General features: G+C 41.7%; 1 protein-coding gene across 1 annotated transcript in view; it reads left to right on the plus strand.

The window, feature by feature from the left end:
- Window positions 1-17778: 17778 nt before the first annotated feature.
- The window catches only part of AFF2 (ALF transcription elongation factor 2), a gene marked incomplete at both ends in the record, with an annotated part of 331742 nt that continues 327025 nt past the window's right edge, over window positions 17779-22495 (plus strand). The window contains one exon of the mRNA XM_079541773.1: window positions 17779-17825. Coding sequence (XP_079397899.1) covers window positions 17779-17825 — 47 coding nt within the window. The remainder of the gene's footprint in view (window positions 17826-22495) is intronic.

A 22495-nucleotide genomic window follows, 5' to 3' on the forward strand; every position in this document is an offset into this window, starting at 1 on the left:
GAAGCCTGATCAAGGGAAGAGTTTTGCAACAACGTAAAGAAGAATTTCAAAATTGTCACAATATTTTATTTAAGTGAAAACAGCTCTATTAAAAAAATCCTGAGTTTGTCAATTTTATTTCAAACTGTGTGTGTGTGTGTGTGGCAGGTGGATGACAATTTAATTTGAAGGGGCACAGAGAGAAAAAGGAGGAAAGCATTTCTTCCATTCTGGTACTGCTCTGCATCCACAGCCAAAAACATAGTCTCAGTTATTTTCTGCCTCAGTGATGGAGGTTTGAAATATATCCATATCTGCATTTCTTTGTTCTACTGTTTCAATTTGCGCTTCTGTTTTTAAAAAGTCTCACTTTTTCTCAGCTCAAACTTTATTCTCCTGGAACTGGTTTGCTGTCTCTGATTCTATGACGCCATCAAGCATGAATTTCCTGTATATCATTTGGACCTATCATTCTACCTGGGCTAGTCTGTGCATTGACAGCAGAAGCACAGGGCTCCTCTGGCAGCTCTGTCTGCAGCAGTGGCACTGCTACCCACTTCAACCCTGTTCTGGTTGACAGTGTCCCCTGTGCATCATCACCCACCATCACCACCGACTTCACTGCTTGCTGCCTAAATGCTGGCTTAAGAAGGTAAGATGAATGAGCAGCTAATTTTATCGAACGCTGTGTGACTGTGCAGTTTAAGAATTTATTCACCAGAGATGTGATCCTTTGGGCCCATTCGTGCACATGAATCAAATTTTAACACTAAACTTGGTTGGTCAGATGGTTCTGGATAAGAATGTGTGGAGAGAAGCCACTTAGACTTGAAAAAAAAAGCAAAGCAGGATGTGATGGAACAAAACTGCTTTGTAAAGGATTGCTTTTCTTCCTGTTAAGGCTAATCTGGAAAACATTACCTAGGTTTGTTTTTCATGTATGTACTGATTAACTAATTTTAAGAATTAATCATTTCCTGAAGCATTAAAATGATAATGTTAACAGTAAGAACACATGAAACAACATAGCAGTGCTTGTCTGAATAATGAAATGCAACTAGGCATATGTGTGTGCCTTATGACAAATAAAGGTAGGTGTGATGTTATGAAAACAATAGGCTGGTTTGCTTTTTGCCACAGAATCTTCATCTGGAACTAACAGCATCCTAAAAGTACAGCAGAGTTGTGAAAACCATGTGTTTCATGCAGGGAAAATAGACACCATGGCCCTGTGCTACCAGCAGTCTTGTCAGTAGATGCATCTCCCGGAAGTAAAGAATTAAGTCAAAATGCAAGATACTAGAAAAGTCAATCAAAATTAATTGGGAAAATGTAAATCAATCAATAATACACCAAAAAGTCTTATTATGATCTCAGTTACTCGTTTAAGCATAAACAAGATAATCAGCTACATTTCCTGTCTAGAAATAAGATCGCTGCCAATTAACTTAGGACTTAATTAACTCTCTAAGGTACTGAACTTTGGAATAATCATATACTGTCTTAACATTATTATTAGTTATTGCAGTGACTCTGGTACATTCTTGATTTATAATCATTATTATCTAAGCATTACATTTACACTTATGATGCTATTAAAAAACAGAGCCTTCAATATTACATTAAAGTTAATGCCAGATAAAAGACAGGCATTAAATAAGAGCAGAATTAAACAGACAGGATGAGTTTATATTTGAAACCCACCAGCCCAGCTCTGTTCTTTGCTGGGAAGCATCAGCGTAAGAGTTTATACTTTTGGAGGTAACAATTTTCTGCTGCCCAGCTATAATTTTTCTTTATTTCTGGAGGGGAGCGATTGGATTTGCCAGCCCTTTGGCATCTCAGAAAAATCATGATGTAGCAGAGTAATGTAAGCTCTACCTTCTTTTGAAGATCCTTGCTGTTCATCCTTTCTGCAACATAGCCTGGGACAACTTAGGTTTTATTTTTTATTTGGGTCTCAGCAATTTCTTTCTCCTGCCACATGAGTGACCCAGTTTTCATTTTTGCTTCTCTATCTTTTTTTAATAACTACAAGCTTCTCCTTTCCAAGACTGAAAAGGATTTGTTCTGTGTTTGCTGGGAATAAACAGTCCAGTGGAACAAGTGTTCTGTCTTGCACAACAGAGGAGCAGTGAGAGAAATTTTGGATAAGCAAAGACATTTAAAGTTGTTCTTTTGCTCAAAGTGGATGCTAGCTGTTCAGCCGCATATGATAAATGTCTCCAGAACACTGAGAAATAAACCTACACTGTAAGTAATATGCAAGTGTAGCTATTGCCGTGCAAGATGGCAATAACAACACCAGCACGCATCTTCTGTAAATGGGCATTTTGTCTTTTTTATGACTCTAACAAAGTCACTACAAAAGTATTCCAATCTTTTATTTCAGAAATACTGTCACCTTGTCTATCCGTCAAATCCTTTTTGGGTGCCTGTCTGTGCTCTTTCCAGCAGGTAGGACAAGATGATCATGTCTATATGTTTGTCTTTGCTGCAGGTTTAGCTGGCATCTAGGCACTGGCTTCTTTTACAATTTTGTGACAGTGCAGGACAAATGGGACAAGGAAAGGCAATGTGCCCTTCATACTGATTGTATTTGCAGCTAAAGTGGGCTAACAGCAATGTCTTGTTCCATGAAAGAATCACCTCAAGAGAAGCTCCCAGCTCCTAGATGCATTATCCTGTGGTTTTGAGGATTTCTTTAATTGTTTGTTTGCTATATCCACACTTTGGAATTAAAACAATCTGGTATCTGCTTCATATCTGGCAACCTAGACATAGAGCGATATTGGATTTGCAGGCTTTTGAGAAAGAAAAAAACTCGCAGAGAATCCATTGGTAGGATTAATCTCACATCTTCATCATGTTTGAAGATCAGGAGTTTCCTTGACCATGAAGTGCTCCAGTACCTGTTTTATGACTGACTTGCTAATGATGTATGCATGCATGTGGTGATATTACCCTGAGCTAAACTGGACTTCCTGCATTTCTCCATCCACTGCTGATAGACTGGAGCTGCAGTTAATGTCTCCAGTTCCCCAGCATTTCCAATGGATGATGTATGTATTCAGTACTTTCCACACACATTTCTCCTTAATTCGTGTCTAGATTGGTCACATAATTTTGACACTTTACCCAAATCTAAGAATAGGCTCCCTTCAATGAAGGGAATGTCTATCCAGAGAAGTAATTTGTCAGAATCTGCAAAATTAACAGGTTAGCTGTTGTTTCTAAAAGGCTAAAGGAATAAAAATGAGATGTTTTTGTTCTGGAATAGAAATATCCATTGTGGGAGTGTACTTTCTGAAAGTGAGCCACAAATAGCTCCCTGGAACAATGTCCTGTGAGGGCTCACCCTTTTCTGCTGTCTAGTGGGATAGATTTCCTTCAAACTATGAAGCATTTAAAACAAAAACCTAATGCTGCCTATGGAGATGTGCTTGATTACTCACTACTTCTTTTTTTTTTTTTTTTCTTCGAACTGCTTTTAGAGTTTAGCACTGTCACTATTAAATTGTTTGTTAAAGCTCCTAGGTCTATTCAAACATATTTGCTAAGCGCATTTCCTACAGAAGCCTTTTTACCACTTCTTATGAGAAGACCAAACACTGAAGAATGCCCCCTTTTCAGGCGCAGTCCTAACTACTAATGATACCTGGCTGTAATTACAGTCATGTGATCATAGGATGGACGAAAGGATTGCTTTTGGTACACTTGTCTGCCCTGCTGGTTGTGCATGGGTGGCTAGCAGAAACCTGTCTGGGAAGAGATCAAGGGGGGCTAGGGATGCTCAGGACATGTCCCAGCCCATGTTCTAGTGAAGGGAGCTGGTGGGACAGACACGTGAAATGACCCAGGAAAGTGAGAATGATAGAGAGCTCATTTTTTTTTAATACAATAACTCTTTGCCTGGTACCCTTCCTCAAAGTCCTTCTCCCCTGCCTCACTGTTCTCTGTTTCCCAGGGTAAAACCCAATCTAACTCTGGGGTAAACGAAGCCACTGCTGATGTCAAGGGTCACGTCAGCATCTGTCCTTGCACTCTGTGGCTGGGCTGATGCTTTGCCTCCACTTGACTCTGAAACTAGATTGATCGGGGATGAAGTTTCTGCCACAAGTTTCTCTGAGTTAGTGTGTTAATGGCTTCCCATGTGTGGAGAGAAAATAATGTTATTGCTATTGCTGGCTAGTGCAGAAGTACAAATATCTTCAGACTCATTAAAAATTGAGTTATGCCTAGACATTTCCTGGTTATGTGCTTGCTCACAGTCACGCAAAGAACCTATTCAGAGATGGAATAGGGCACATCCAATCTGCCTCCCTTTCCTGTGATTTAAAGGACACTCCTAATCATGACTTTATTATGTCTGCTGCACACTGTTTGTATTTCTGAAGGGAGCTTGACTGAGAGTACTGACATTTCTTAATGATATTTTCATCATTTTCCTGGAAATTATACTGTTAGGAAATGTACCATGAGGAATACAGGAAGGAATGGAGAATTTTACTTTCAGACAGACTTAGATGAATAATTTTTGCCACAGTCCGGGGTAAATTTGCTCAAGATATTTCAGAGATGCACCTGGAATATTAGGGGACACATCTGAAACTTCTCCAGAATTTAAATGGGCTTTGGGCTTGACCCTTGAATGCTTAACCTCTTTTTATGCAGACTGTTGTCAAATTGCCTTTTAGACTTCAGCTCTTGATGTTCTCATAGCCTTACAAGCTATGTTTTTTGGTGTTGCTCAGGAGCAATTACTGCACTGGGTACACAAGCACAGCATTAGGAGATAAAACTTCCCACACTGTGTGAGGAAGGATGAAGCCTGTGATGGGAGGCCAAGCTGTTGGCAATTAACAGCATTTTCATCTCGTTCAGGTATTCTACTCTATTTGTGTAGCTGGTTGCGTAGGCAGGAGGGATTAAACTTGTGTGAGATAAAATATGGCAGAGAAGTAAGGAAAGCAGAGGAAAAATATGAGATATGTGACACATAACAATGATGTGATTATCTTGGCAGCTCATGAATGGCGCTGCAAATCCCACACACTGCAAACAGTGTTAATTCTGCAGGCAGTGATACTGACTCCCATATTCAGCCTGTCCACATCAGAGGATCTATCACCAGTAATTGTCACGGGGAGAATCCTACTCTGTTAGAAACAAACATCAATGGAGGTGGGAATGGAGCTTGCAGCAGCATAGGAGGTTTACTTTATTTTTATTATGCTCCATAATGTTGCACAGCACTGTGTATGGACTACAGTTTGGGGGTCCATTCATAGTTTTTTTCACTTCCTTTACCCATCAGTTTTTAATCTGGGTGCAAAGGGACTTCTCATGCAGAAGTGAGACCAACTGCTCTCGCACAGATGACCTCAAACCAGAGGGCAACAGCTGATTGCGTTCCTTTATCAGTAGCACACTGAATGCTAGTAAAAACACAAGCATATCTGAAATAAATCAAGATAATCTCTTTCAAAACCTTCTTCAGCATCACCCTGAAACTGTGATGTTATTGTTAACTTAATAAAATTGTCTTCTGTTTTCATGATATGATAGACTGCACAAAGTCATCAGGATTTTTTTTTGCATCCTTCATGGCCTTGGATGTCCAAGTCTCAAGTTTCCAGCACTCGAGAAAGCAGTTTAAGTCTAGATCAAACATGTTCACCATACTGCTCCATTTCTGATTACAGTATGAGTTAACACAATATGAAATGATTTGCTTTATCCAATTAATTCTTAAATGTAGCAGAAACCATTTAGTCTTTGACACTATGTTCCACTTCCATACAATTTTATAGAGCTGTCCAAGTTGGGCAATCCTACCAAAGTCGTTTCTGCTCTATGGCATTTAATTCAGCCTTTTTGTATTTTTCAGTCCATGAGTGAACACTAAATCTCTCAATTTCTTCCATGAGTGTATTCTGCAGAGCTCTGTTCTGAACGGTAGCAAAAAGCTACAGCCAACTGTAAATCTAAGGACCAAATGAAAAAATGCAAAAATGCACCTTCCAAGTGGCTAACATAAGTGTATCACACCTGCAATTGCTTTATTCCCTGGTTAATGTTTCTATTGCCATTTGAAAATGGTATTTTTGCCCTTCTGCTTATTGAAGATTCCTTCTGCTTAAAAATTCTTCGGTCAGTCAGACTGCACACTCATAAATTGAAGTTATCTAAAAATGAACGTTGCCCCTCAGTATTTTTCCTCTAGAATCTTTGAAGATTTTAAATGCATGTAAAATAGAGCACATCTTTGAAGACTTTAGACACATGTAAAATAGGGTTTAGCAGAATATGTACAGTTATTGGTGACTAGAGCCAAGCAATCAATCTTAGAATCATCCCTGGAGTGCACTAGCATTTCCTAGCACAGGGGTGCTTTCAGAAAGCAAGTAAATTACTTGTTTAGAGAGATTGAGTTGGTGTACTTACCTGCAAACTATAATTTAAAGAGTCAAAAGCCTTTTTCTTCCTACCCCCCTACACAAAAATTAGCAACGCAAGTGGCATAGTGCTTTTTCGTACTGCTGCTCTCTCTTCAGTAAAATACACTTTATTGCTATTTGGAGGCTTTATACCTTTATGACAACCAGTATCAAGAGTAATATTACACCAATAACTTGGTTTGCTAAGTATTAATACCAGAGAAATTACACTAAGAACACTGTGTGAGCTTAATCGCAATTCACACTTTAATATTTTGATGCAGCTGTAAAAACGTAGAATGAGAAACATTACAATTCTATTAGATACTAATAAATTGTGTTGTGGAGGAGGATATGAGCTGTACTTCCCATAATGAAGTATATTCAACTTCCCATCTCTGTTTTGATCTTGCATGCATGTGATTTCATAGAAACGTTGAGCAAGGGTGTTACAAGACAAGTCACAATAGAGTGCAGGGTTACATAATTTTATTCCCAAAAATCAGAAACAAAGTAAAACTAATGTAAATCATCTTACTCATGAAATTTTTATGTCATGCAATCTTCTTTATGCAGAATAGGAGATTCTTTAGAAAGAAGCCCACCTTTAGAAAGAATTCTTTAGAAAGAATTCCACTGCAATTTAATTTTTTCTTCTGTAGGCTTCAGCTTTTCAGTTGTGAATGTATCTAATAAAATGTACTGTGAGAAATGTTCAGAGGCTCATCCCTTTTCATTTTTTCCTAATAGAAGTGGTATTAAATGTCTATGCATTTCTCTGCTATTTTTATCCATAAGTGAGAGATGAGTGGTGGTAGAGATTCTTTCATGGAGCCAAATCTTGCTGGTCTCCTCCATTAACAATACTGTAGTTCTTTGGCCAATCATTTGATGAAGGCCCCAGAGCAGTAACTTAAGCACACAACACTTGAAGCTGTTGCATAATAGCCCACAGAAGGAGAATGCTGTCTGCAGCGTGTATAGTACCAAAGGTACGTGTGTGAAATGAGTTTTTGACCATCACATGGTGTTTCAAAGTACCCGCTTTTGGTCTGTGTGTGTGCATGACAGGAACTGGTTATGCCTCAGTAACCCATTTGCTTTTAATCAGCTGTCTGAGCTGAACAGCTTGCTTAGGTTTGTTGCTGCAAGGTACTAGTTCCCACATTCAGTAACAAGACCTGTAAGAGGAAGCAGTCAGGATCTAGGCCTCTCATGCTGGACACTAGATAGCTAAAAAAGTTGTGGTCTTTAGTCAAAGATCTTGCAATTAAGTTGAGTGGCTGGAGAGGGTAGACTACACTCAAAGATCCCTAACTTCCACTTCTCACATGTTCTGAAGGGTGCTCAAAACACACGTTGTGTTTCTTTAATATCAGCAACAACTGAAAGGAGACTAAGCTAAATGGTTTAGCTGTGTGTTCTACCGTCCAGACCAAAATGCGTAGACCTATGTGGCTTGGGAAAAATTACTCAACAGCCTCTCAGCTTTTGTTTCAGTAGCTGGGAAGCAGAAATTACAATCTCTCTCTCCACCCCAAGTTTATTCTGATGAACTAAAAATGTTACTGGAGTCTATTTTTTTGCCTAGATTGTTCTCAAAACGTGGGGGGATGACCCCACTTCTAGGCCACTGATACTGAGGGATACAGTCTGTTGGAGCAAAGCTTTCTTTATCAACAATTAGATTAGACATAAGGAAGAACTTTTTCTCTCAGAGAGTGGTCAGACACTGTAATGGCTGCCCAGGGAGGTGGTGGAGTTGCCGTCCCTGGCAGTGTTCAAGAGGCTTCTGGATGAGGAGCTGCAAGATCTGGTGTAGTGCTTCTGGTAGCAGTGGTGATGGGAGGACCGTTGGACTGGATGATCTTATAGGTCCTTTCCAGCCTTGTGATTCTGTGATTCTATCATTCTATGAATACAGACAGCCACAAAACATTTTGTTACTGGGGCTTTGGTGTCACTGCTGTCACTGATACAAAACTTCAGGGAGGAGCTGATAAAGATCCAGCTCACATCCTTAGGGTGAGGTGTAGAGCACAGATTGAATAAGTGACAATCTGTTGGCCTTCTACATATAGCTGATACTGGAAAGTCTTTTTTTTTATTCAAATGTGTATGAATCATCACATGTGGGTAGGAGATGATGCCTGTTAACTTGTGCTGTTTTATGGAACAGATACACAAATCACAGAATCACAGAATTGTAGGGGTTGGAAGGGACCTCCAGAGATCATCGAGTCCAACCCCCTGCCAAAGCAGGTTCCCTACACCAGGTCGCACAGGTTGGCATCCAGGCAGGCCTTGAACATCTCCAGAGAAGGAGACTCCACCACCTCTCTGGGCAGCCTGTTCCAATGTTCCGTCACCTCTCTGTGAAGAAGTTCCTTCGCACATCTGTGCAGAACTTCCTGTGCTGCAGTTTCTGGCTGTTTCCCCTTGTCCTGTCTCCACTCACCACTGAAAAGAGTCCGGCCTTGCCATTCTGCCCCCCACACCTCAGATATTTATAGACCTGGATCAGGTCCCCTCTCAGTCTTCTTTTCTCAAGGCTGAACAGACCCAAAGAGGCTCACAATATCAACATACACCTTTTCTTATGAAGCTTGATTCTCAGAGGTCAGTGTAGTTTTCCAGTGTTCTCCGTGAAAATTCAGGTGAGAATGAGAACAATTTAACTGCACAGATATTTGGACATCACATTGTCAGCCCAGGCAACTTCACCAGCAAGTTATGTGCTTTTGTGGTTCCTAGTTTGTAATCTCTCACCTCCCCTCTTCTATTATTATGGACTTCCTGATCTGTATTTTTTCACTGTTATCTGTTTCCCTGTCTTCTGCCTGACAACCAAGCCTGAACACATTTCTCCCTTTCCCAATTGTAAACCCATTCATGTGTCTTGACTGAGCCTCTTACCCAGGGACCTTCTCAATTAAGACATTCACAGAGTCATTAAACTAACTAATGGTGGAAACTTCAGTAGAAATAATGCTGTAATGAGTCAAGCTTTCATCATCTCACAGAGGAAAACATACTTCACTTGATTCAGATAAATTATATGCCTCTACATATTATGATCAATATTTTAGCAAGACATAGCATTTAACTATGTCATTTTTGAGTAATGAATAATCACGTTCAGTATAAGAAAAATGAGTAATGACAGATATCACTGGACTGGTACATATTTTACCTCTCAAAACAACGTTTAAATTTTTACAAAAATGTTGTATAATGGATTCGATGACTCAAACTTGTTCCTTCTTCTAATAGGTATCTATCATTTCATACTATGACAGCACTCAAAGTACAGGCTAACATGACTAACTCTAATAAAGCATACACATATTTTGACCAAGAAAAGTGAACTTAGTGGTCACAAACTGTACACGATAAAACTGGAATTCAGAAATTGAAGGACTGAGCAGAGCACTAAAATGATCTTCTCATGTTGTATATTGGCATGAGTACAGCTACTTCACAGCCTTGCTATTCTATAAAACAGGAGAGGTGTAAAGTACTTTTATCAGAAAGACTACACACACTCACACACTATTTTTAAATAACATGCAGAAAACAATAGCAGTTGTTGTTTTATTTAATTTATTTACTTGCCTCTGCTTACTGTATCACATTCCTTTTGGCTTTTGTTCAGACTTTTAAAAGTTTATGCTTAAAATTACATTTTTAAATGCACAAGCCAGGGCTAAGGGAGCTGCTTTCATTTTCCTCTAAAAATGGCAATACAATATCAAGCACCTACTTAAGAAAATCTTTCTCTTCAAAAGGCCTGTTGAATGAATCATCAGCGAATGGACACAGGTCTTAGAAAGATCAGCAAGCATTTGTCACTGTAATCCAGAAAGAAATCTCTCTATGCATAGGTTACTAATTTTTCTCAGTCAAATAATCAGTCACTTGATTACACTGATCTGTGGTTGACTTACATCTGATCTGCCATCCAGTTTTAAAGTTGCAGTTGGGGTGACAGATCTTGTTCTATGTTTTCATTATCCCTAGGCTGTAGATTGCTGTTCTGCTTTTGACTGATTTCTTTTTTCATTATGTCTATCATATGCCTAAAATTTTATGAACTAAAAATTTATGAACTTGACCACTGACATGGTGATTCCCAATTGTAGCTGGGTTCAATGGTGCAATATTGAAATTCTACCTCTAACAAAAATAAAAAAGTGCCATTTATGAGTATTCCATATTTCTATTTATGAAAACGATGTGTCATCGGCCTCAGTTGTAATTTCTGGACCTTTAAAATTAGGAGTGTGAACAAGGGTCCACAAGCACTTGGGTCAACTCTTATGGAGTTTTGCACTGAAACCCATAACAAGCACCGTTTGATTTTTAGTCACCTAAAAACAGCAAAGAGGTTTCTATTTCTAATGAGGGTGGGGGGAGGTTCAGGTGTCCCCTCAGTGTAGCTCACTGTACGAGCTTTCAACGTTTGGTTATTTTAATATAGCCCAGTTAGGTTTCTAATATTTCTGCCATTTTACGGAAGAATAATATCAAGAAGATCAGCTATAGTCTTCTCATTATATTTACATAAATGCTATTCTGCTGGCAAATCCTTGCCAAGTGCTGCTTTTTCACTCAGAAAGTGAAATTCCCTTCCCTGTCAATATCAGTGTTTTCCTTCCAGACAAAACAGCTAATAATCTATACTATATAATAGAGACATTTATATTAATACCCTCATAAGAATGATTGCTGACTCTTTTAGGACTAGTTTTCTACAATGATAGAGAGCCATTCTAAAATGTATTTTAATAAATTAGATAATTTAAATTAGTTCAATATGTAAGTCACAGTAGCAAATTTTTCACTTAACAGCTCTTCATTATGTAGCTTGGATTTACTCTGGTTCAAGAATCCTGTTCAGTTATTCAATGTTTTTTTCCTGCAAAACTTTACTTTCAGTAGATGTGATGACATCAGAGAGTGGTATGGCATTATTTGTTGCCACCTGACTTTTCTAGATGTGGAGATGACTTCATGGGGTGCAGAATCCCATAAATGAACCCGGTAAGTGATATGGCAGAAAGGAAGTGGAACAGCAGTCCAGGCACAAGGATAGAAGCAAACAGCAGTTATACTACTCTCTTCTGGAAATAGATTTTCAGGAGTGTAAGTCATTTAATCACTTTCCAAGATTTTACTCAGTGGTGCCTCCATGCTAGAGCTGTACAAACACATAATAAAAGACAGTCCACACCCCAGTGAGTTTAATGGCCCCCTCATTTTCTCCCCGTTGATGGTGTTTTGCTCCTGCCCTGTCCTCTTGGGTAGGGTGAATGCTTCTGTCTCCTGATTCTTTTAGCAGATCTCCAGTTAGCAAGCAGAGTGAATCCTCTAGACTTTGCCATTAAGACTACAATCCTTTCAAATCTCACCTGGCAGGTTTCCCAGAAAAGCAAGACATGGTCATTTAAGCTGGTTGCCAGGAAAACGGCTGGATAATGCTCATTCTGGCTATTTGTTTGGGATACTGGTTCTCATTTTATGAAATAAATATGCCAGACATTCATCTCTTGAATGAAAAGAATTTGCTGCAATGGTCTTGCATTGTGTTCAGCAGAATCTTTCCAAGGCCTCTCAAAGGCCTTTGATAAACCATCTCAGATGCTAGCGAAGCATCTGTTTCTACTGGTCTTCCATGGCTCATATGGTGACTGAGTCTTCTTTCTTTCCATCTTGTAGCTGGCCATGACTATCTTTTTCTCAAGTTAAAATCAGCTTTCGTTTCCCACAGAAAATTGGGAAATTTGGATTTCTTGTTTCTTGTGGATGTGGGACAGGACACCCAAATCCACAGCCTTGAATGCACTGCTCTGTGTTTTTCACAGAATCACAGAATGGACAGGGTTGGAAGGGACCTCAAGGATCATGAATCTCCAACCCCTCTGCCACATGCAGGGCCAACAACCTCCCCATTTAATACTAGACCAGGCTGCCCATGGCCCTATCCGATCCATTTTTCAAATGGAAGTGTGGGTTGGCATTGCAAAGGCATATTCTATGTGATAACATAGCAAACTAGAATGCAAGAACTTCATAGAGGCTATCCATTAATGGCCTGTGAGCCTGGAGGACTAGATGTGTCTGCCCATGGAAAGCAGACACTTCCTTTTTCTTGCAAGGCAGCCAGGAAGAAGTCTAGTCATTTCAGGCTACGTCCCCCAGGTACCAGAAAAACAGTGATGAAATTCTCTGAAACTGGTAAAACTTGTGATGACTCCAGATGCCTTCAGCTGGGCATGCATTTGCCATTTTTTTGCATCAAATTGATTCTGCAGTTTAGTTGATATGATTTTATTAATGCTTTGTACCACAAAAGAAACACTCCGTCAGCATTCATTTAGCTTCCTCTTAGGGAGAAAGTCTCCTTAAACAAATTTCAGTTTTGTCCGGCCTCTTCCCTGTGTTCATGGAGTATGTCATGGATGTGGACATTATCTACCCTTTTTAATGCATCGCATTTGTCATCAAATTGCTTTGTTTACTAGGTACCAGACACCTAGATAAATTCTCAAACTGCTGCTGTATTATTATTTTGTTTCCTTATAGTCAACCCCGAACAGCTACAGATTTTGCTCTCAAACAATGCATCTGTTGGAGATGCCATGTTCCAATGTTAGCAGAAGACAGAAAAGCCTACTTTTCTAACGTAGTGACCAGATAATTGAGGTTGTAGTGTATGGATACAATGGAGCCATCTGTTCAGAATAACAGAAGAAAGGGGGTAAAGGAAGAGGAGCTAGAAACCAACTTTTCTATTCCACCTCCATGGTAATGCTATCTGCAGTATATATTATTCTTCTCGTTTCTCTCATAAAAAGGAAAGCTTTGCACAGTCTTATATTTCTGTGAAGTGCTTTAGTGAATATCAACATAAAATCACTGAAGACAAAACAATATTTCAGCAGCTTATATACAGACATATATATAGACATCACTGCTGTAAAGTGCTTCTCTCTTTTGGAAATAGCATGGCAGAAAGAAGGGAACTTGATTTGGAAAGTCTTTTTACCATGTCTTTGCATTTCAATTCTCTGTCTGTGTTTGCGTTCCAAAGTGTTGGTTTGGTAGCTTTGTTTTAAACTGTGTTTTAGCTTTGGTTCCACTTGTGGGGAAGATGTCATCATGAAGTCAGTTAAAAAACTACTACAAGAATTGCTTCTGAGTGCCAGGCTAGAAGGTGGCAAGGACCATGACAAGGTTATAAGCAATGGGTTTGATTAAGGGAAGGGACTGCAGCAGATGGCGTCCTGCTTAGTTGCTTGCTTCAGTCTATTGTTTACACTCTGCTGTTAGGCACAGAATAAAATGGTATTCCTTAAATCTTTGGAGAAGATAGATTGCTGCTCTAAACAGTGTATAGGTAAAAACAAAACAAAATAATAAAAAAAAAACTACACAAAGAAAAATGAGAGAGAAGGGAAGAAAGTATTCAGTTGTGATGATCTTTTAAAATGTCTATTTGAGAGGCCAGTTGCTTTGTTTGGTTGGTTTGGGTTTTCTCCCCCATGAAGCCTTTGCAATTCCAACAGCTGGTACTGTCTAGGTTCTCAGTTCTGCCACCCCCTCTCTTGTTTTTCACAATTGATTTACATACGTTTTTCAACAGAACTTTTTGGTTACTTATTTCTGAAAAGTGACCTTCTCATAGCTTTTCAATACACGGTGCCTTGGCTAGTTTTGAAAGTTTAGACTGTTCTAAGAGCTTCAAGAGTTGTCTCTCTCATGCGCAGGATGACAGTAATAAACAGGAATCCCATTATTGTAGACTTTCTCTCCACTTCATTCTGTTCTGAGTGAGCCAAGTTATCATGGTGAAGCTGTGCCTCCATGAGGTGGGGTCACCCAGCACCAGTGTCTAAGCACTGCAGTACTGAAGGGTTTATTCAGCAGGTCAGGAAAATGCTCCTCCTTCTCACAGTGAGCAAGCATTATCAATGTATTTCCAGATGTGATTATTGTATTAAATTATTCTTGTTTCATTAAATAAGAGTAGCAATGATAATAAGAGAATAGCTCTGCACAGTTAAACAAATCACTCAGGCAACACAGAAATAATATTTGCAATTAAAGCGGCAGACAAATAAATATTACCTACATATGTGCTCTTGAAAATGAGTAACAACATATTTTCATATCTACAATTCTTACATGCTTCCAAATGGGAAATATAGCCATAGCAGCTGTATGTGATGGGCTCTTTATACATGCACATCTCAATGGTGACTGTTCTTCTACCTTAGCGGCTTTAGGATATGACAAATTTATGCACATGCTAAGAGCCTGTTCTCATCAAGTAGGGCTAAGTGTTCTTGTGCTGCCTTCAAGTAGATGCTAATGATAACTTAATTTTCAATGTATTAATGTAATCTGTGCACTTTATCTAAAATGCTGTAAGTTTGTTCTATATACATGTTTAGTGCAGTATGAATGAGACAGAAAGAAAAATCAATCATTGCTTCACAGAGAAATATGAACTCTGTTAGCTTCATTTTTCACACTGTGAAAATGACTTGACCTTCCTTTCCTCAGAAATCCAAATATCCCCAATCTGTATTCAACAGCATAGCTGGGCACGAATTTTCCATTAACATTTTCAGGATAGAAAACTGTGATTTCATTTTTGTGGCTCTGTGAAAAATAGGTTTTTGTTGGATCAACTGCAGTGTTTTGAGCAGAAAGGCTTTACGTGCTGTATCACAAGGGTTCAATTCAGCTACCTCTTGCTTTTGACCATGGACAGCCGTCCAGAGTCCCCTTCACCCACTTAGGCCACAGTTCTGCTACTCCACCTGCAGGAATGAGGACAACATTGTGTGGTGGTTGCAGCCCATGCAAAACACTGTCTTTGGAGAACAGCACTGACCAGGCATATGTGCACAGCACATGCTACAAAGGCCTTAGGAGGTGAGCATGGGATGTAGGTCTGCAAGAAAAAGGATGAACGGGTGCCCCTTCCCTGCTTCAAACTTGATACCCTTCATCTGCTACTGAGCTTGAGGGAGCACATGGGAAGCCTGGCAGCTTGGGTGCAGCTTGGCAGCTCTCCTGCTTGGAGAGTTGTCTCAGCCTCATTCTTTGCCCTGTGGCCAAAGTGGTGGAAGCAACTGAGAGGCTCTTGTGCTCTGCTAGAAGGGAACTCCTCTAGGCTCTCTCCCCACAAAACTCCAGATGAGGGTGGCTCTAAAAGCTGCCTGCATCCCCTGCGGTATGGCAGTGTGCACGGCCCCAGCATGCTCCCCTAGCAAATGCTGAGCTTGGCACTGTGTGCCAAGGTTGGGTGAGTCCAAACGTGGCGTTGGGCAGCTCAGTGTGTGCTGCCTCCCGCTGCCTCACATGACACATGCAGCTAGTCATTTAGCTCTGCTATTTAGTGAAGCTTAAGATGCTGAAGATAGGGGAGTGATCAAATGCAAGTGATGAGGTGGCAGAGTAGGTTTTACTTTTGGGAAAAAGCATCTTTTATGGAGGGCTGGCACAGGTTGCCCAGGGAGGTGGTGGTTCCCTGACCCTGGAGACACCCAAGGTCAGGCTGGACCAGGCTCTGAGCACATGATGGAGATGTAGGTGTCCCTGTTCATTGCAGGGGAATTGGACCTGATGGCCTTTAAAGTTTTTTTTTTCCCAACTCAAACGATTCTATGATTACATCTTTATTATTAATACTGTTTTTTTTTTTAAATCCTCTGTGCCTGTTTCTGGAGAAAATTTTGGAGATGTGGCAGCACTAGCCACAAAGCCTGATTTTTTAACAGGGCTTTACAAACCAACAAGAATGACAAAACTTGAGCCTGTTTGTGGAGAAAACAGACAGGTGTCAGAAAGGAAATGCTGTAGCACCCACCTGCCTGCACTGGGGACAGGAGCGGGGCTGGGGTGTTACTGCTGCCAGCAGGCTGCTGGTGATTTGGCCTTGCCCAAGCTTCCTCTCCTGGGGTCCATGAGATTTACAATGCAAATGGGGATCTTTCAGCGAAGTCCAAGTTCAGATTAGGAAGTCTTTATCATGTTTGATTTCCACTGACAATGGTTCCAGAGTTTTTCCTCAGCAATCTTCTTTAACGCAATACTACGTTGCTCAATGCCTTAGGAAGGCAAAAATTTTCAGCTGCACTAGATGCTCTGCCCCTGACACGACTGACATCCTTGGGTTTGTTTCCCAGCTCTCAGTAAGCCCATAAAGACAGCTTAGCTGCAGGGCTTGCTGAAGCCTGCTCTCCGAGGTGGCTGCACCTGGCTGCAGGAGCGTTTTGGCTGTTAGGTGGGACCCCACCGAACATGGGGTAGCTGTGGCTCTGCCCAGCACTGAGTCTGAGACCCGCTGGTGCATGGGATGGCCAGGATGGGCTGGTCAGAATTAGCAGAGCTTTTGTCTCATCTTCACAGTCCCGGTAGCAGCACGGTTGTTTGCTCTGGGCAGATATGTGTTTGGAGCCTTAGGAAATGGAGAAAAGTACACATGGAAAATGGTAAATGTTGGTTACTGCTTAGACGGGAGTGAGATGCAAAAGCATGTGAGCAGGATGCGAGTTTCCAGAGGGCCCAGCCAGCGGCTTGCCCAATCCCCCATGTGAGGAGCAGACTGGGACCCGAGGGGTGCACCCGGTGCCATGCTACCTCTGCTGCTGTGCGGACGGGGCTGTCAGCCGCCTCTCCCGGCCTCGTCCGGGCCTCGATTGCTCAGCCGCCCCGCCTGTCCCCGCTGGGGCCGGCCCTGAACCCAGTCGGGGCCGCGTCTCCCCACGACACTGCTCGTGCAAGCGGGACCATTTCGGTTTGCTCGCAGGAGCTGGCTTTGCCAGTGAAACCAGAGGTGCCCATTTCATATTTTTCCTTCCTTCTCCCTCCTCCAAGCCTCGCCGGGACACTCAGAAATTAGCCCGAGGCGTAAACCGGCGCTGCTCGTCCTTTTCCTCCTTTTCCGCCAAACTTCCCCGCGCAATCCCGGCCGAGGGCTGCCAGGCTCCGCCAGATCCCGGCGCTGCTGCCGCGGCGGCTCCATGCCGCGGCTTCGGGCCTCCCCGGCTCCTCCCCTCGCGGTGTGAGCGTGTGCGTGTATGTGGATGTGGATGTGGATGTGTGTGCGCGCGCCAGGGCCGCCGCCGCCGCTGTGCCCGCCTCTCCCAGCCAGGCAGCAGCCGCGCCGCGCTGCTGGCGGCGGGCGGCGGCGGCGGCGCACCGCGAGCCCCGGGCGGCTCCGCGCTGCTCCGCGGCGGCCGCCGCGGCCGCCGCTGCCCGTGCCGGCCGGGCTGCCCGTGGCGCGCTGCCTCGGCTCGGCGCGGGGAGAGGGTACCACTTCTTCGAGTATCCCCACCGGATCGTTATGGACCTATTCGACTTTTTCAGGGACTGGGACTTAGAGCAGCAGTGGTAGGTGGATTTTTTTTTTTTTTTTTAATTATTGTTTTAATTTTTGGTTTTGGTTTTGTGGTTCTCTCTCGAACCCTCATCCCCCCCAACCCGCCCTTACCTCTCCACCCCTCTCCTCCTAACAGCTGCCTCCTTCCTCTTTTCCCCGCTCGCTCCCCCGGTGCCTTAGCCTTTGTTGAGGGGCGAAGGGGCCGGCGATGTCCGCCGCGGAACACCCGGCTCCGCGCTGCCGGCTGCGGCTGGTGAGATCGGCCCGCGCTGCGCGGCTGCGGGAGGCAAAGTTGGCCGGAGGGGGGAGAGGCGGGGGGCGCTGACATGTGCCGGCGTGCCGGCTGTGAGCGGCGGCCGCGGCAGACCCCCGCCCCGAGAAGGGTCGCGATGCGGAGAGGCGATGGTTTTTCCCCGGGATCGCGGCTCCGTCCGCGTCGTGTTTACTGCTGTCAGTGACAATCTTCCTTTCGCGGGGGGAAACGTAACTGTAGTTTTGCCGTGCCGCGCAGTTGAACTGCAGCCCTGCTCGGCGCGGGGGTTTCTCTCGCTGGTTTTGCTGCTTCCCTTTCATGAGAAAGCGTTATTGAAATTAGTTTTGGAAGTGGGAAGATCTGAGTCTTTTTCCTTCTCTGTGTCTTTTTTTCCTTTCCTTTCCATTCCATTCCATTCCATTCCTTTCCTTTCCTTTCCTATTTTTTATTTTTTTTATTTTTTATATTCTTGCCTTTTTCTCTTTCCTCTTTTCTCTTCCTGTATTTTTTTTTTTTCTTCTTGTTTCTTTTTTCTCGGGGCAGGACGGCGGGGCTGCGTTGCTCTGTCAGTGAGCGCGCACCTTGGAAGGGTCGCTGCATCTGTTACAGCGCAGTGTAAACTTGTTACTGAAGTGAATGTTGGGGAATTTCCGATGGAGGACGAGTAGCTGGGAAAGTTGCTATTTGGGTCGGTATTAAGGCAGCTTTTTTTTTTTTTTTTTTTTTTTAAAGCCAGCTTTACCAGCTGGATAATGAGTTTATGAATATTCTTTATTGGTCCTTTCTTTTCAGTTTAGTATATACAGAGATCATTTTTTAACAATATGCGGTTAAATTCAAAGGTTGCTTACTGCTTTCAGAGCTTTTGGGCAGAGTGCAGTCGGCCAGGAAAGCAAACAAAATGCTGCATGTTATGATCCTGAACTCACACTGTGGTTTCATGTGCATGCGTGTGCATTTGGACTGCTATTTTGCAGAGGATTTACTTTACTTTGCTATATGAAAGCACGTCTAGGAAAAAGATCACATCTTTAGTAAATACCTATCATTCTATCATTTAGCCAAACACAGTGTAGCTGCTATGGTTGCAAATCCAGCATAATCAGAACCAAATACCTGTCATGTTCTGTTTTATAGCAGTTTGGAGTAAATCCTGAGCACCGTAAATTACACTGTATCATTATTAATCTGGAAGCAGGCGTTTTGGATCTGAAGCGTGTTTTATCAGCTCTGCGTAAACCATCTTATTGCATCTGTTTTAACATGCTGTTGTTATTTAAAAGTAATAATCACGATAAAATTGATGCTCAATTAAATATTATGCCTCTACCACGATCTTTACTCTGCTCCACTGATTTATTTTGCAGACAACCAATAACCACTGTATAACTACTGAAATAATATTTGCATACAATTTCCCTAATTTATAGTGTGGGTAACGTCATTAATTTAATAGAAGCTGTTACAACCCGATATGTGGGTGTAGTTCAAATACTGAGCACATTATAGGTATTGAGATTTAATGTTTGCTTAATAACTTGCTTTCATTTGGCAGTGGTTTTATGTGGATTTAGAGATGTGCGCAGAAAGAAAGGAACTCCCATGCCTCTGTTTTTGTGTAAAGTGTTCAGGTATCACCACTCATTCTATAAATAAAATTTCCTTGTTTTCTTACAATGAAATTTGTGTCTACGTGTATGTATTTTTAGGGCTTGTGATGCAAAAACATGTTTTACTGTACGGCTGTTGCAAAGTGTTTTGATATCTACACAAACTCTGTAAGGCATGGGCATTCATACACAGTTGGATTACTATTGCAGAGATCAAGTTGGATTTAGCCTTTAATAATCCAATCAGAACATACATGTGCACATGTATATAGAATATGGGTGCATCATCTACATGCATAGGAAAACATTACATGTATTTTATCATACGTGTAAAGATTTGTGTCTCAGACAAGTCATGTCATTCTTAGGAAGAGAGGAACTTAGCTCATTTATCCGTAAATGTGTGCTAATATATGTAATATATGTGTACGTGCATCATCTCTGCACACCCAGAAAAAGCATGCTTGCCCATCAAAATTGATTTATTTTTGTATGTATTCAGTGTGGTTTGGTCACTGTATAATATTTACAAGTAAGTACATTTTGCATCTTATGTGAATTTGTGCTTCATATTTTGCAACAGTCTTCGGTGCTTTTTTCTGTAAACTGGCTTTTGTAAAGGGAGTTTTATAAATGTTTATAAGGCAATTAGAGCCCCTCTTCTGCACTGCTTGCCAACACAAAAATTGTGGTAATCTGTGCTGCAATTGCCAGGCAGGCAAACTGAGGCCTACGGTGTGTGGGGGAGTCTGTATGTGTTATCCACACACAAGTGCAATGCAAACCTGGAGAGCCTGAGAAACTTGCATGAAAAAAATTTATAGCTTGACTGCAGCTTTTTTTATCCAATGAAAAGGTTTAAAGATAACACTGCCTGTGCACATGAGGAGGTGATTCCCGAAAAGTTTTGGAGCGATGGGAAGAATGCCATTATTTTTTTTTTTCTTCCACCAGAGGTACTGATCTGTCCATTCTTGATGGGTATTTTGTCAAGCACTATCAAAGTTGCAGTGTGCACTGCACCCGGTGTTCGGGGTGGGCAGTGGGAGCTTTGTCTTGGCAGGAACTGCAGACTCAGCCCCTTAGTTTTCCTCTGTAGGCGAGATTACAACAGTGCAAGAATGAGGGGTTTTGTTGACCATCAAGAATTTAAGTTTTACATGGTAGAAATTGGGTAAAATGTATAAAATAAAGCCACAAGTATTCCAGTCAGCCTAATGGATATTTTGTCAGACTTGAAAAGCAGGAAAAAAAAAAAAAAAAGACACAACCCAAAACAATTTCAGTTAATCTAAACTCTGGGCTAGGTGAAAGGGCCAAAGTTAAAGTCTGCTGAGATCCCTGGGTGAATAGAAAATGTTCACCTGGGCTTGCATTTAATATGAACCATTCCGTGATGGGGAAAAGAAGGAAGATGGATATAATGAAAAGCTTGAATGCCTTTGTGCACCAAGGGGACCACTTGCTGATAAAAATCAAATTCCATCTTTTAAATCACTTTCCATGCTTGTCTGTGGTAACCAAGTAAATGAAATCTTGAAGTGTCCTGGGACCGTGTGGCTAGGTCTGAAACTGCTTATGGAGTAAGGAGGTGCTATTAATCAGCAGCTGGGAAGCAACAAACACCAACAAAAACCCAGCCAACCCAGGATTTAGGGCTCTGGTAACGCAAAGGTGGAGAGATGCATGGTGTGTTTCATTTATCGTTGTTGGTATTAATACTTTGTAAGTCCTACAGCCTTTGAAAAGTGGGAGCAGAGAAAATACTTAGTGGCAAAGTACACATTGAGGTACATAAAGTAAAAGCTGGCAAAAGGAAATAAAACCAGTAGGTGGTAAAGTCGTAGCTGCGTGGTTGGGATAGCAGAGGCTTCACACTGCAGAGAAACAAGGCTGTTGTCTTTTCTTTTCATATTCTGTATTGCAAGTAGCCTCATTACAGCAAAACCAGCAAACTGCCAGTTATACAGGAAGAGGCTTAAACTCACTAAACTGTTATATAAATAGCAAGTTCAAAGGTCTGTTTGTGGTGACAACGCCGAGAACAGGACATCTGTGAGCCAGGTTCCCCTCCTGTCGGAATGCAGGAACATTCCACGTGCCACAGCAGTGTGCACTTCCAAAGCATCCCACAACCTGGAGGGGTGATCCTACTCTCCAGACAGAGTGAACTGTTTCAGATCCAGCCTTGGGTATCCTCCTGCATCTGCCTTCTGTTTTTGCCTTGTGCCTCTGCAGAGGGCCTGCTCAGTTGCTGTTCTTTCACCAGGGTCTGTGCTAGCTTGCTAAATGGAAAGCCTTCTGAGTGTGGCAACAGTGTTGTGCTTCTGAAGGGAATGTGTGAAATACAGTAGATAGGCTTTTTGGGAGTTAGATTGATTTTTATTTCCCCTTATTTTCTTTTTGGGGGCGGTGAAAACGTTAGTTCAAGAGGAAGTTGCATTTTGAATGAATTTCAGTAAGAATTTTTCTCCCCCCCCCCCCTTTTTTTCTTCTCCTTAAAAAATATTACAGTTGAATTGTCATTACTTCTTAGATTTGTATTAAAAAGGTTCTCAAATAATTATTTGAAAAAGTTTCATTTTCAATTTGTGAATAGATGGGTTGTGTGGCTGCTGGTGGGTAGGTGAAGGGGATTAGTTGCTGTCAAAACAAGCAACTGAGAAAGACCAAAAATATTCTTGGGCTAAAAACCTGTACTTTAAGCACATCCTGATTTAGTAATTCTTTCCTGACTGATATTGAACTCCGTGGAATGTAAATCTTGAAAGAATTTGGCCATTTGCTAACATTAAGGTCCCATCTATCCTGTGAGGCA

This window comes from Tetrao urogallus (genome assembly GCF_951394365.1).
Source record: "Tetrao urogallus genome assembly, chromosome: 13".
Taxonomy (NCBI): Eukaryota; Metazoa; Chordata; class Aves; order Galliformes; family Phasianidae; genus Tetrao; species Tetrao urogallus.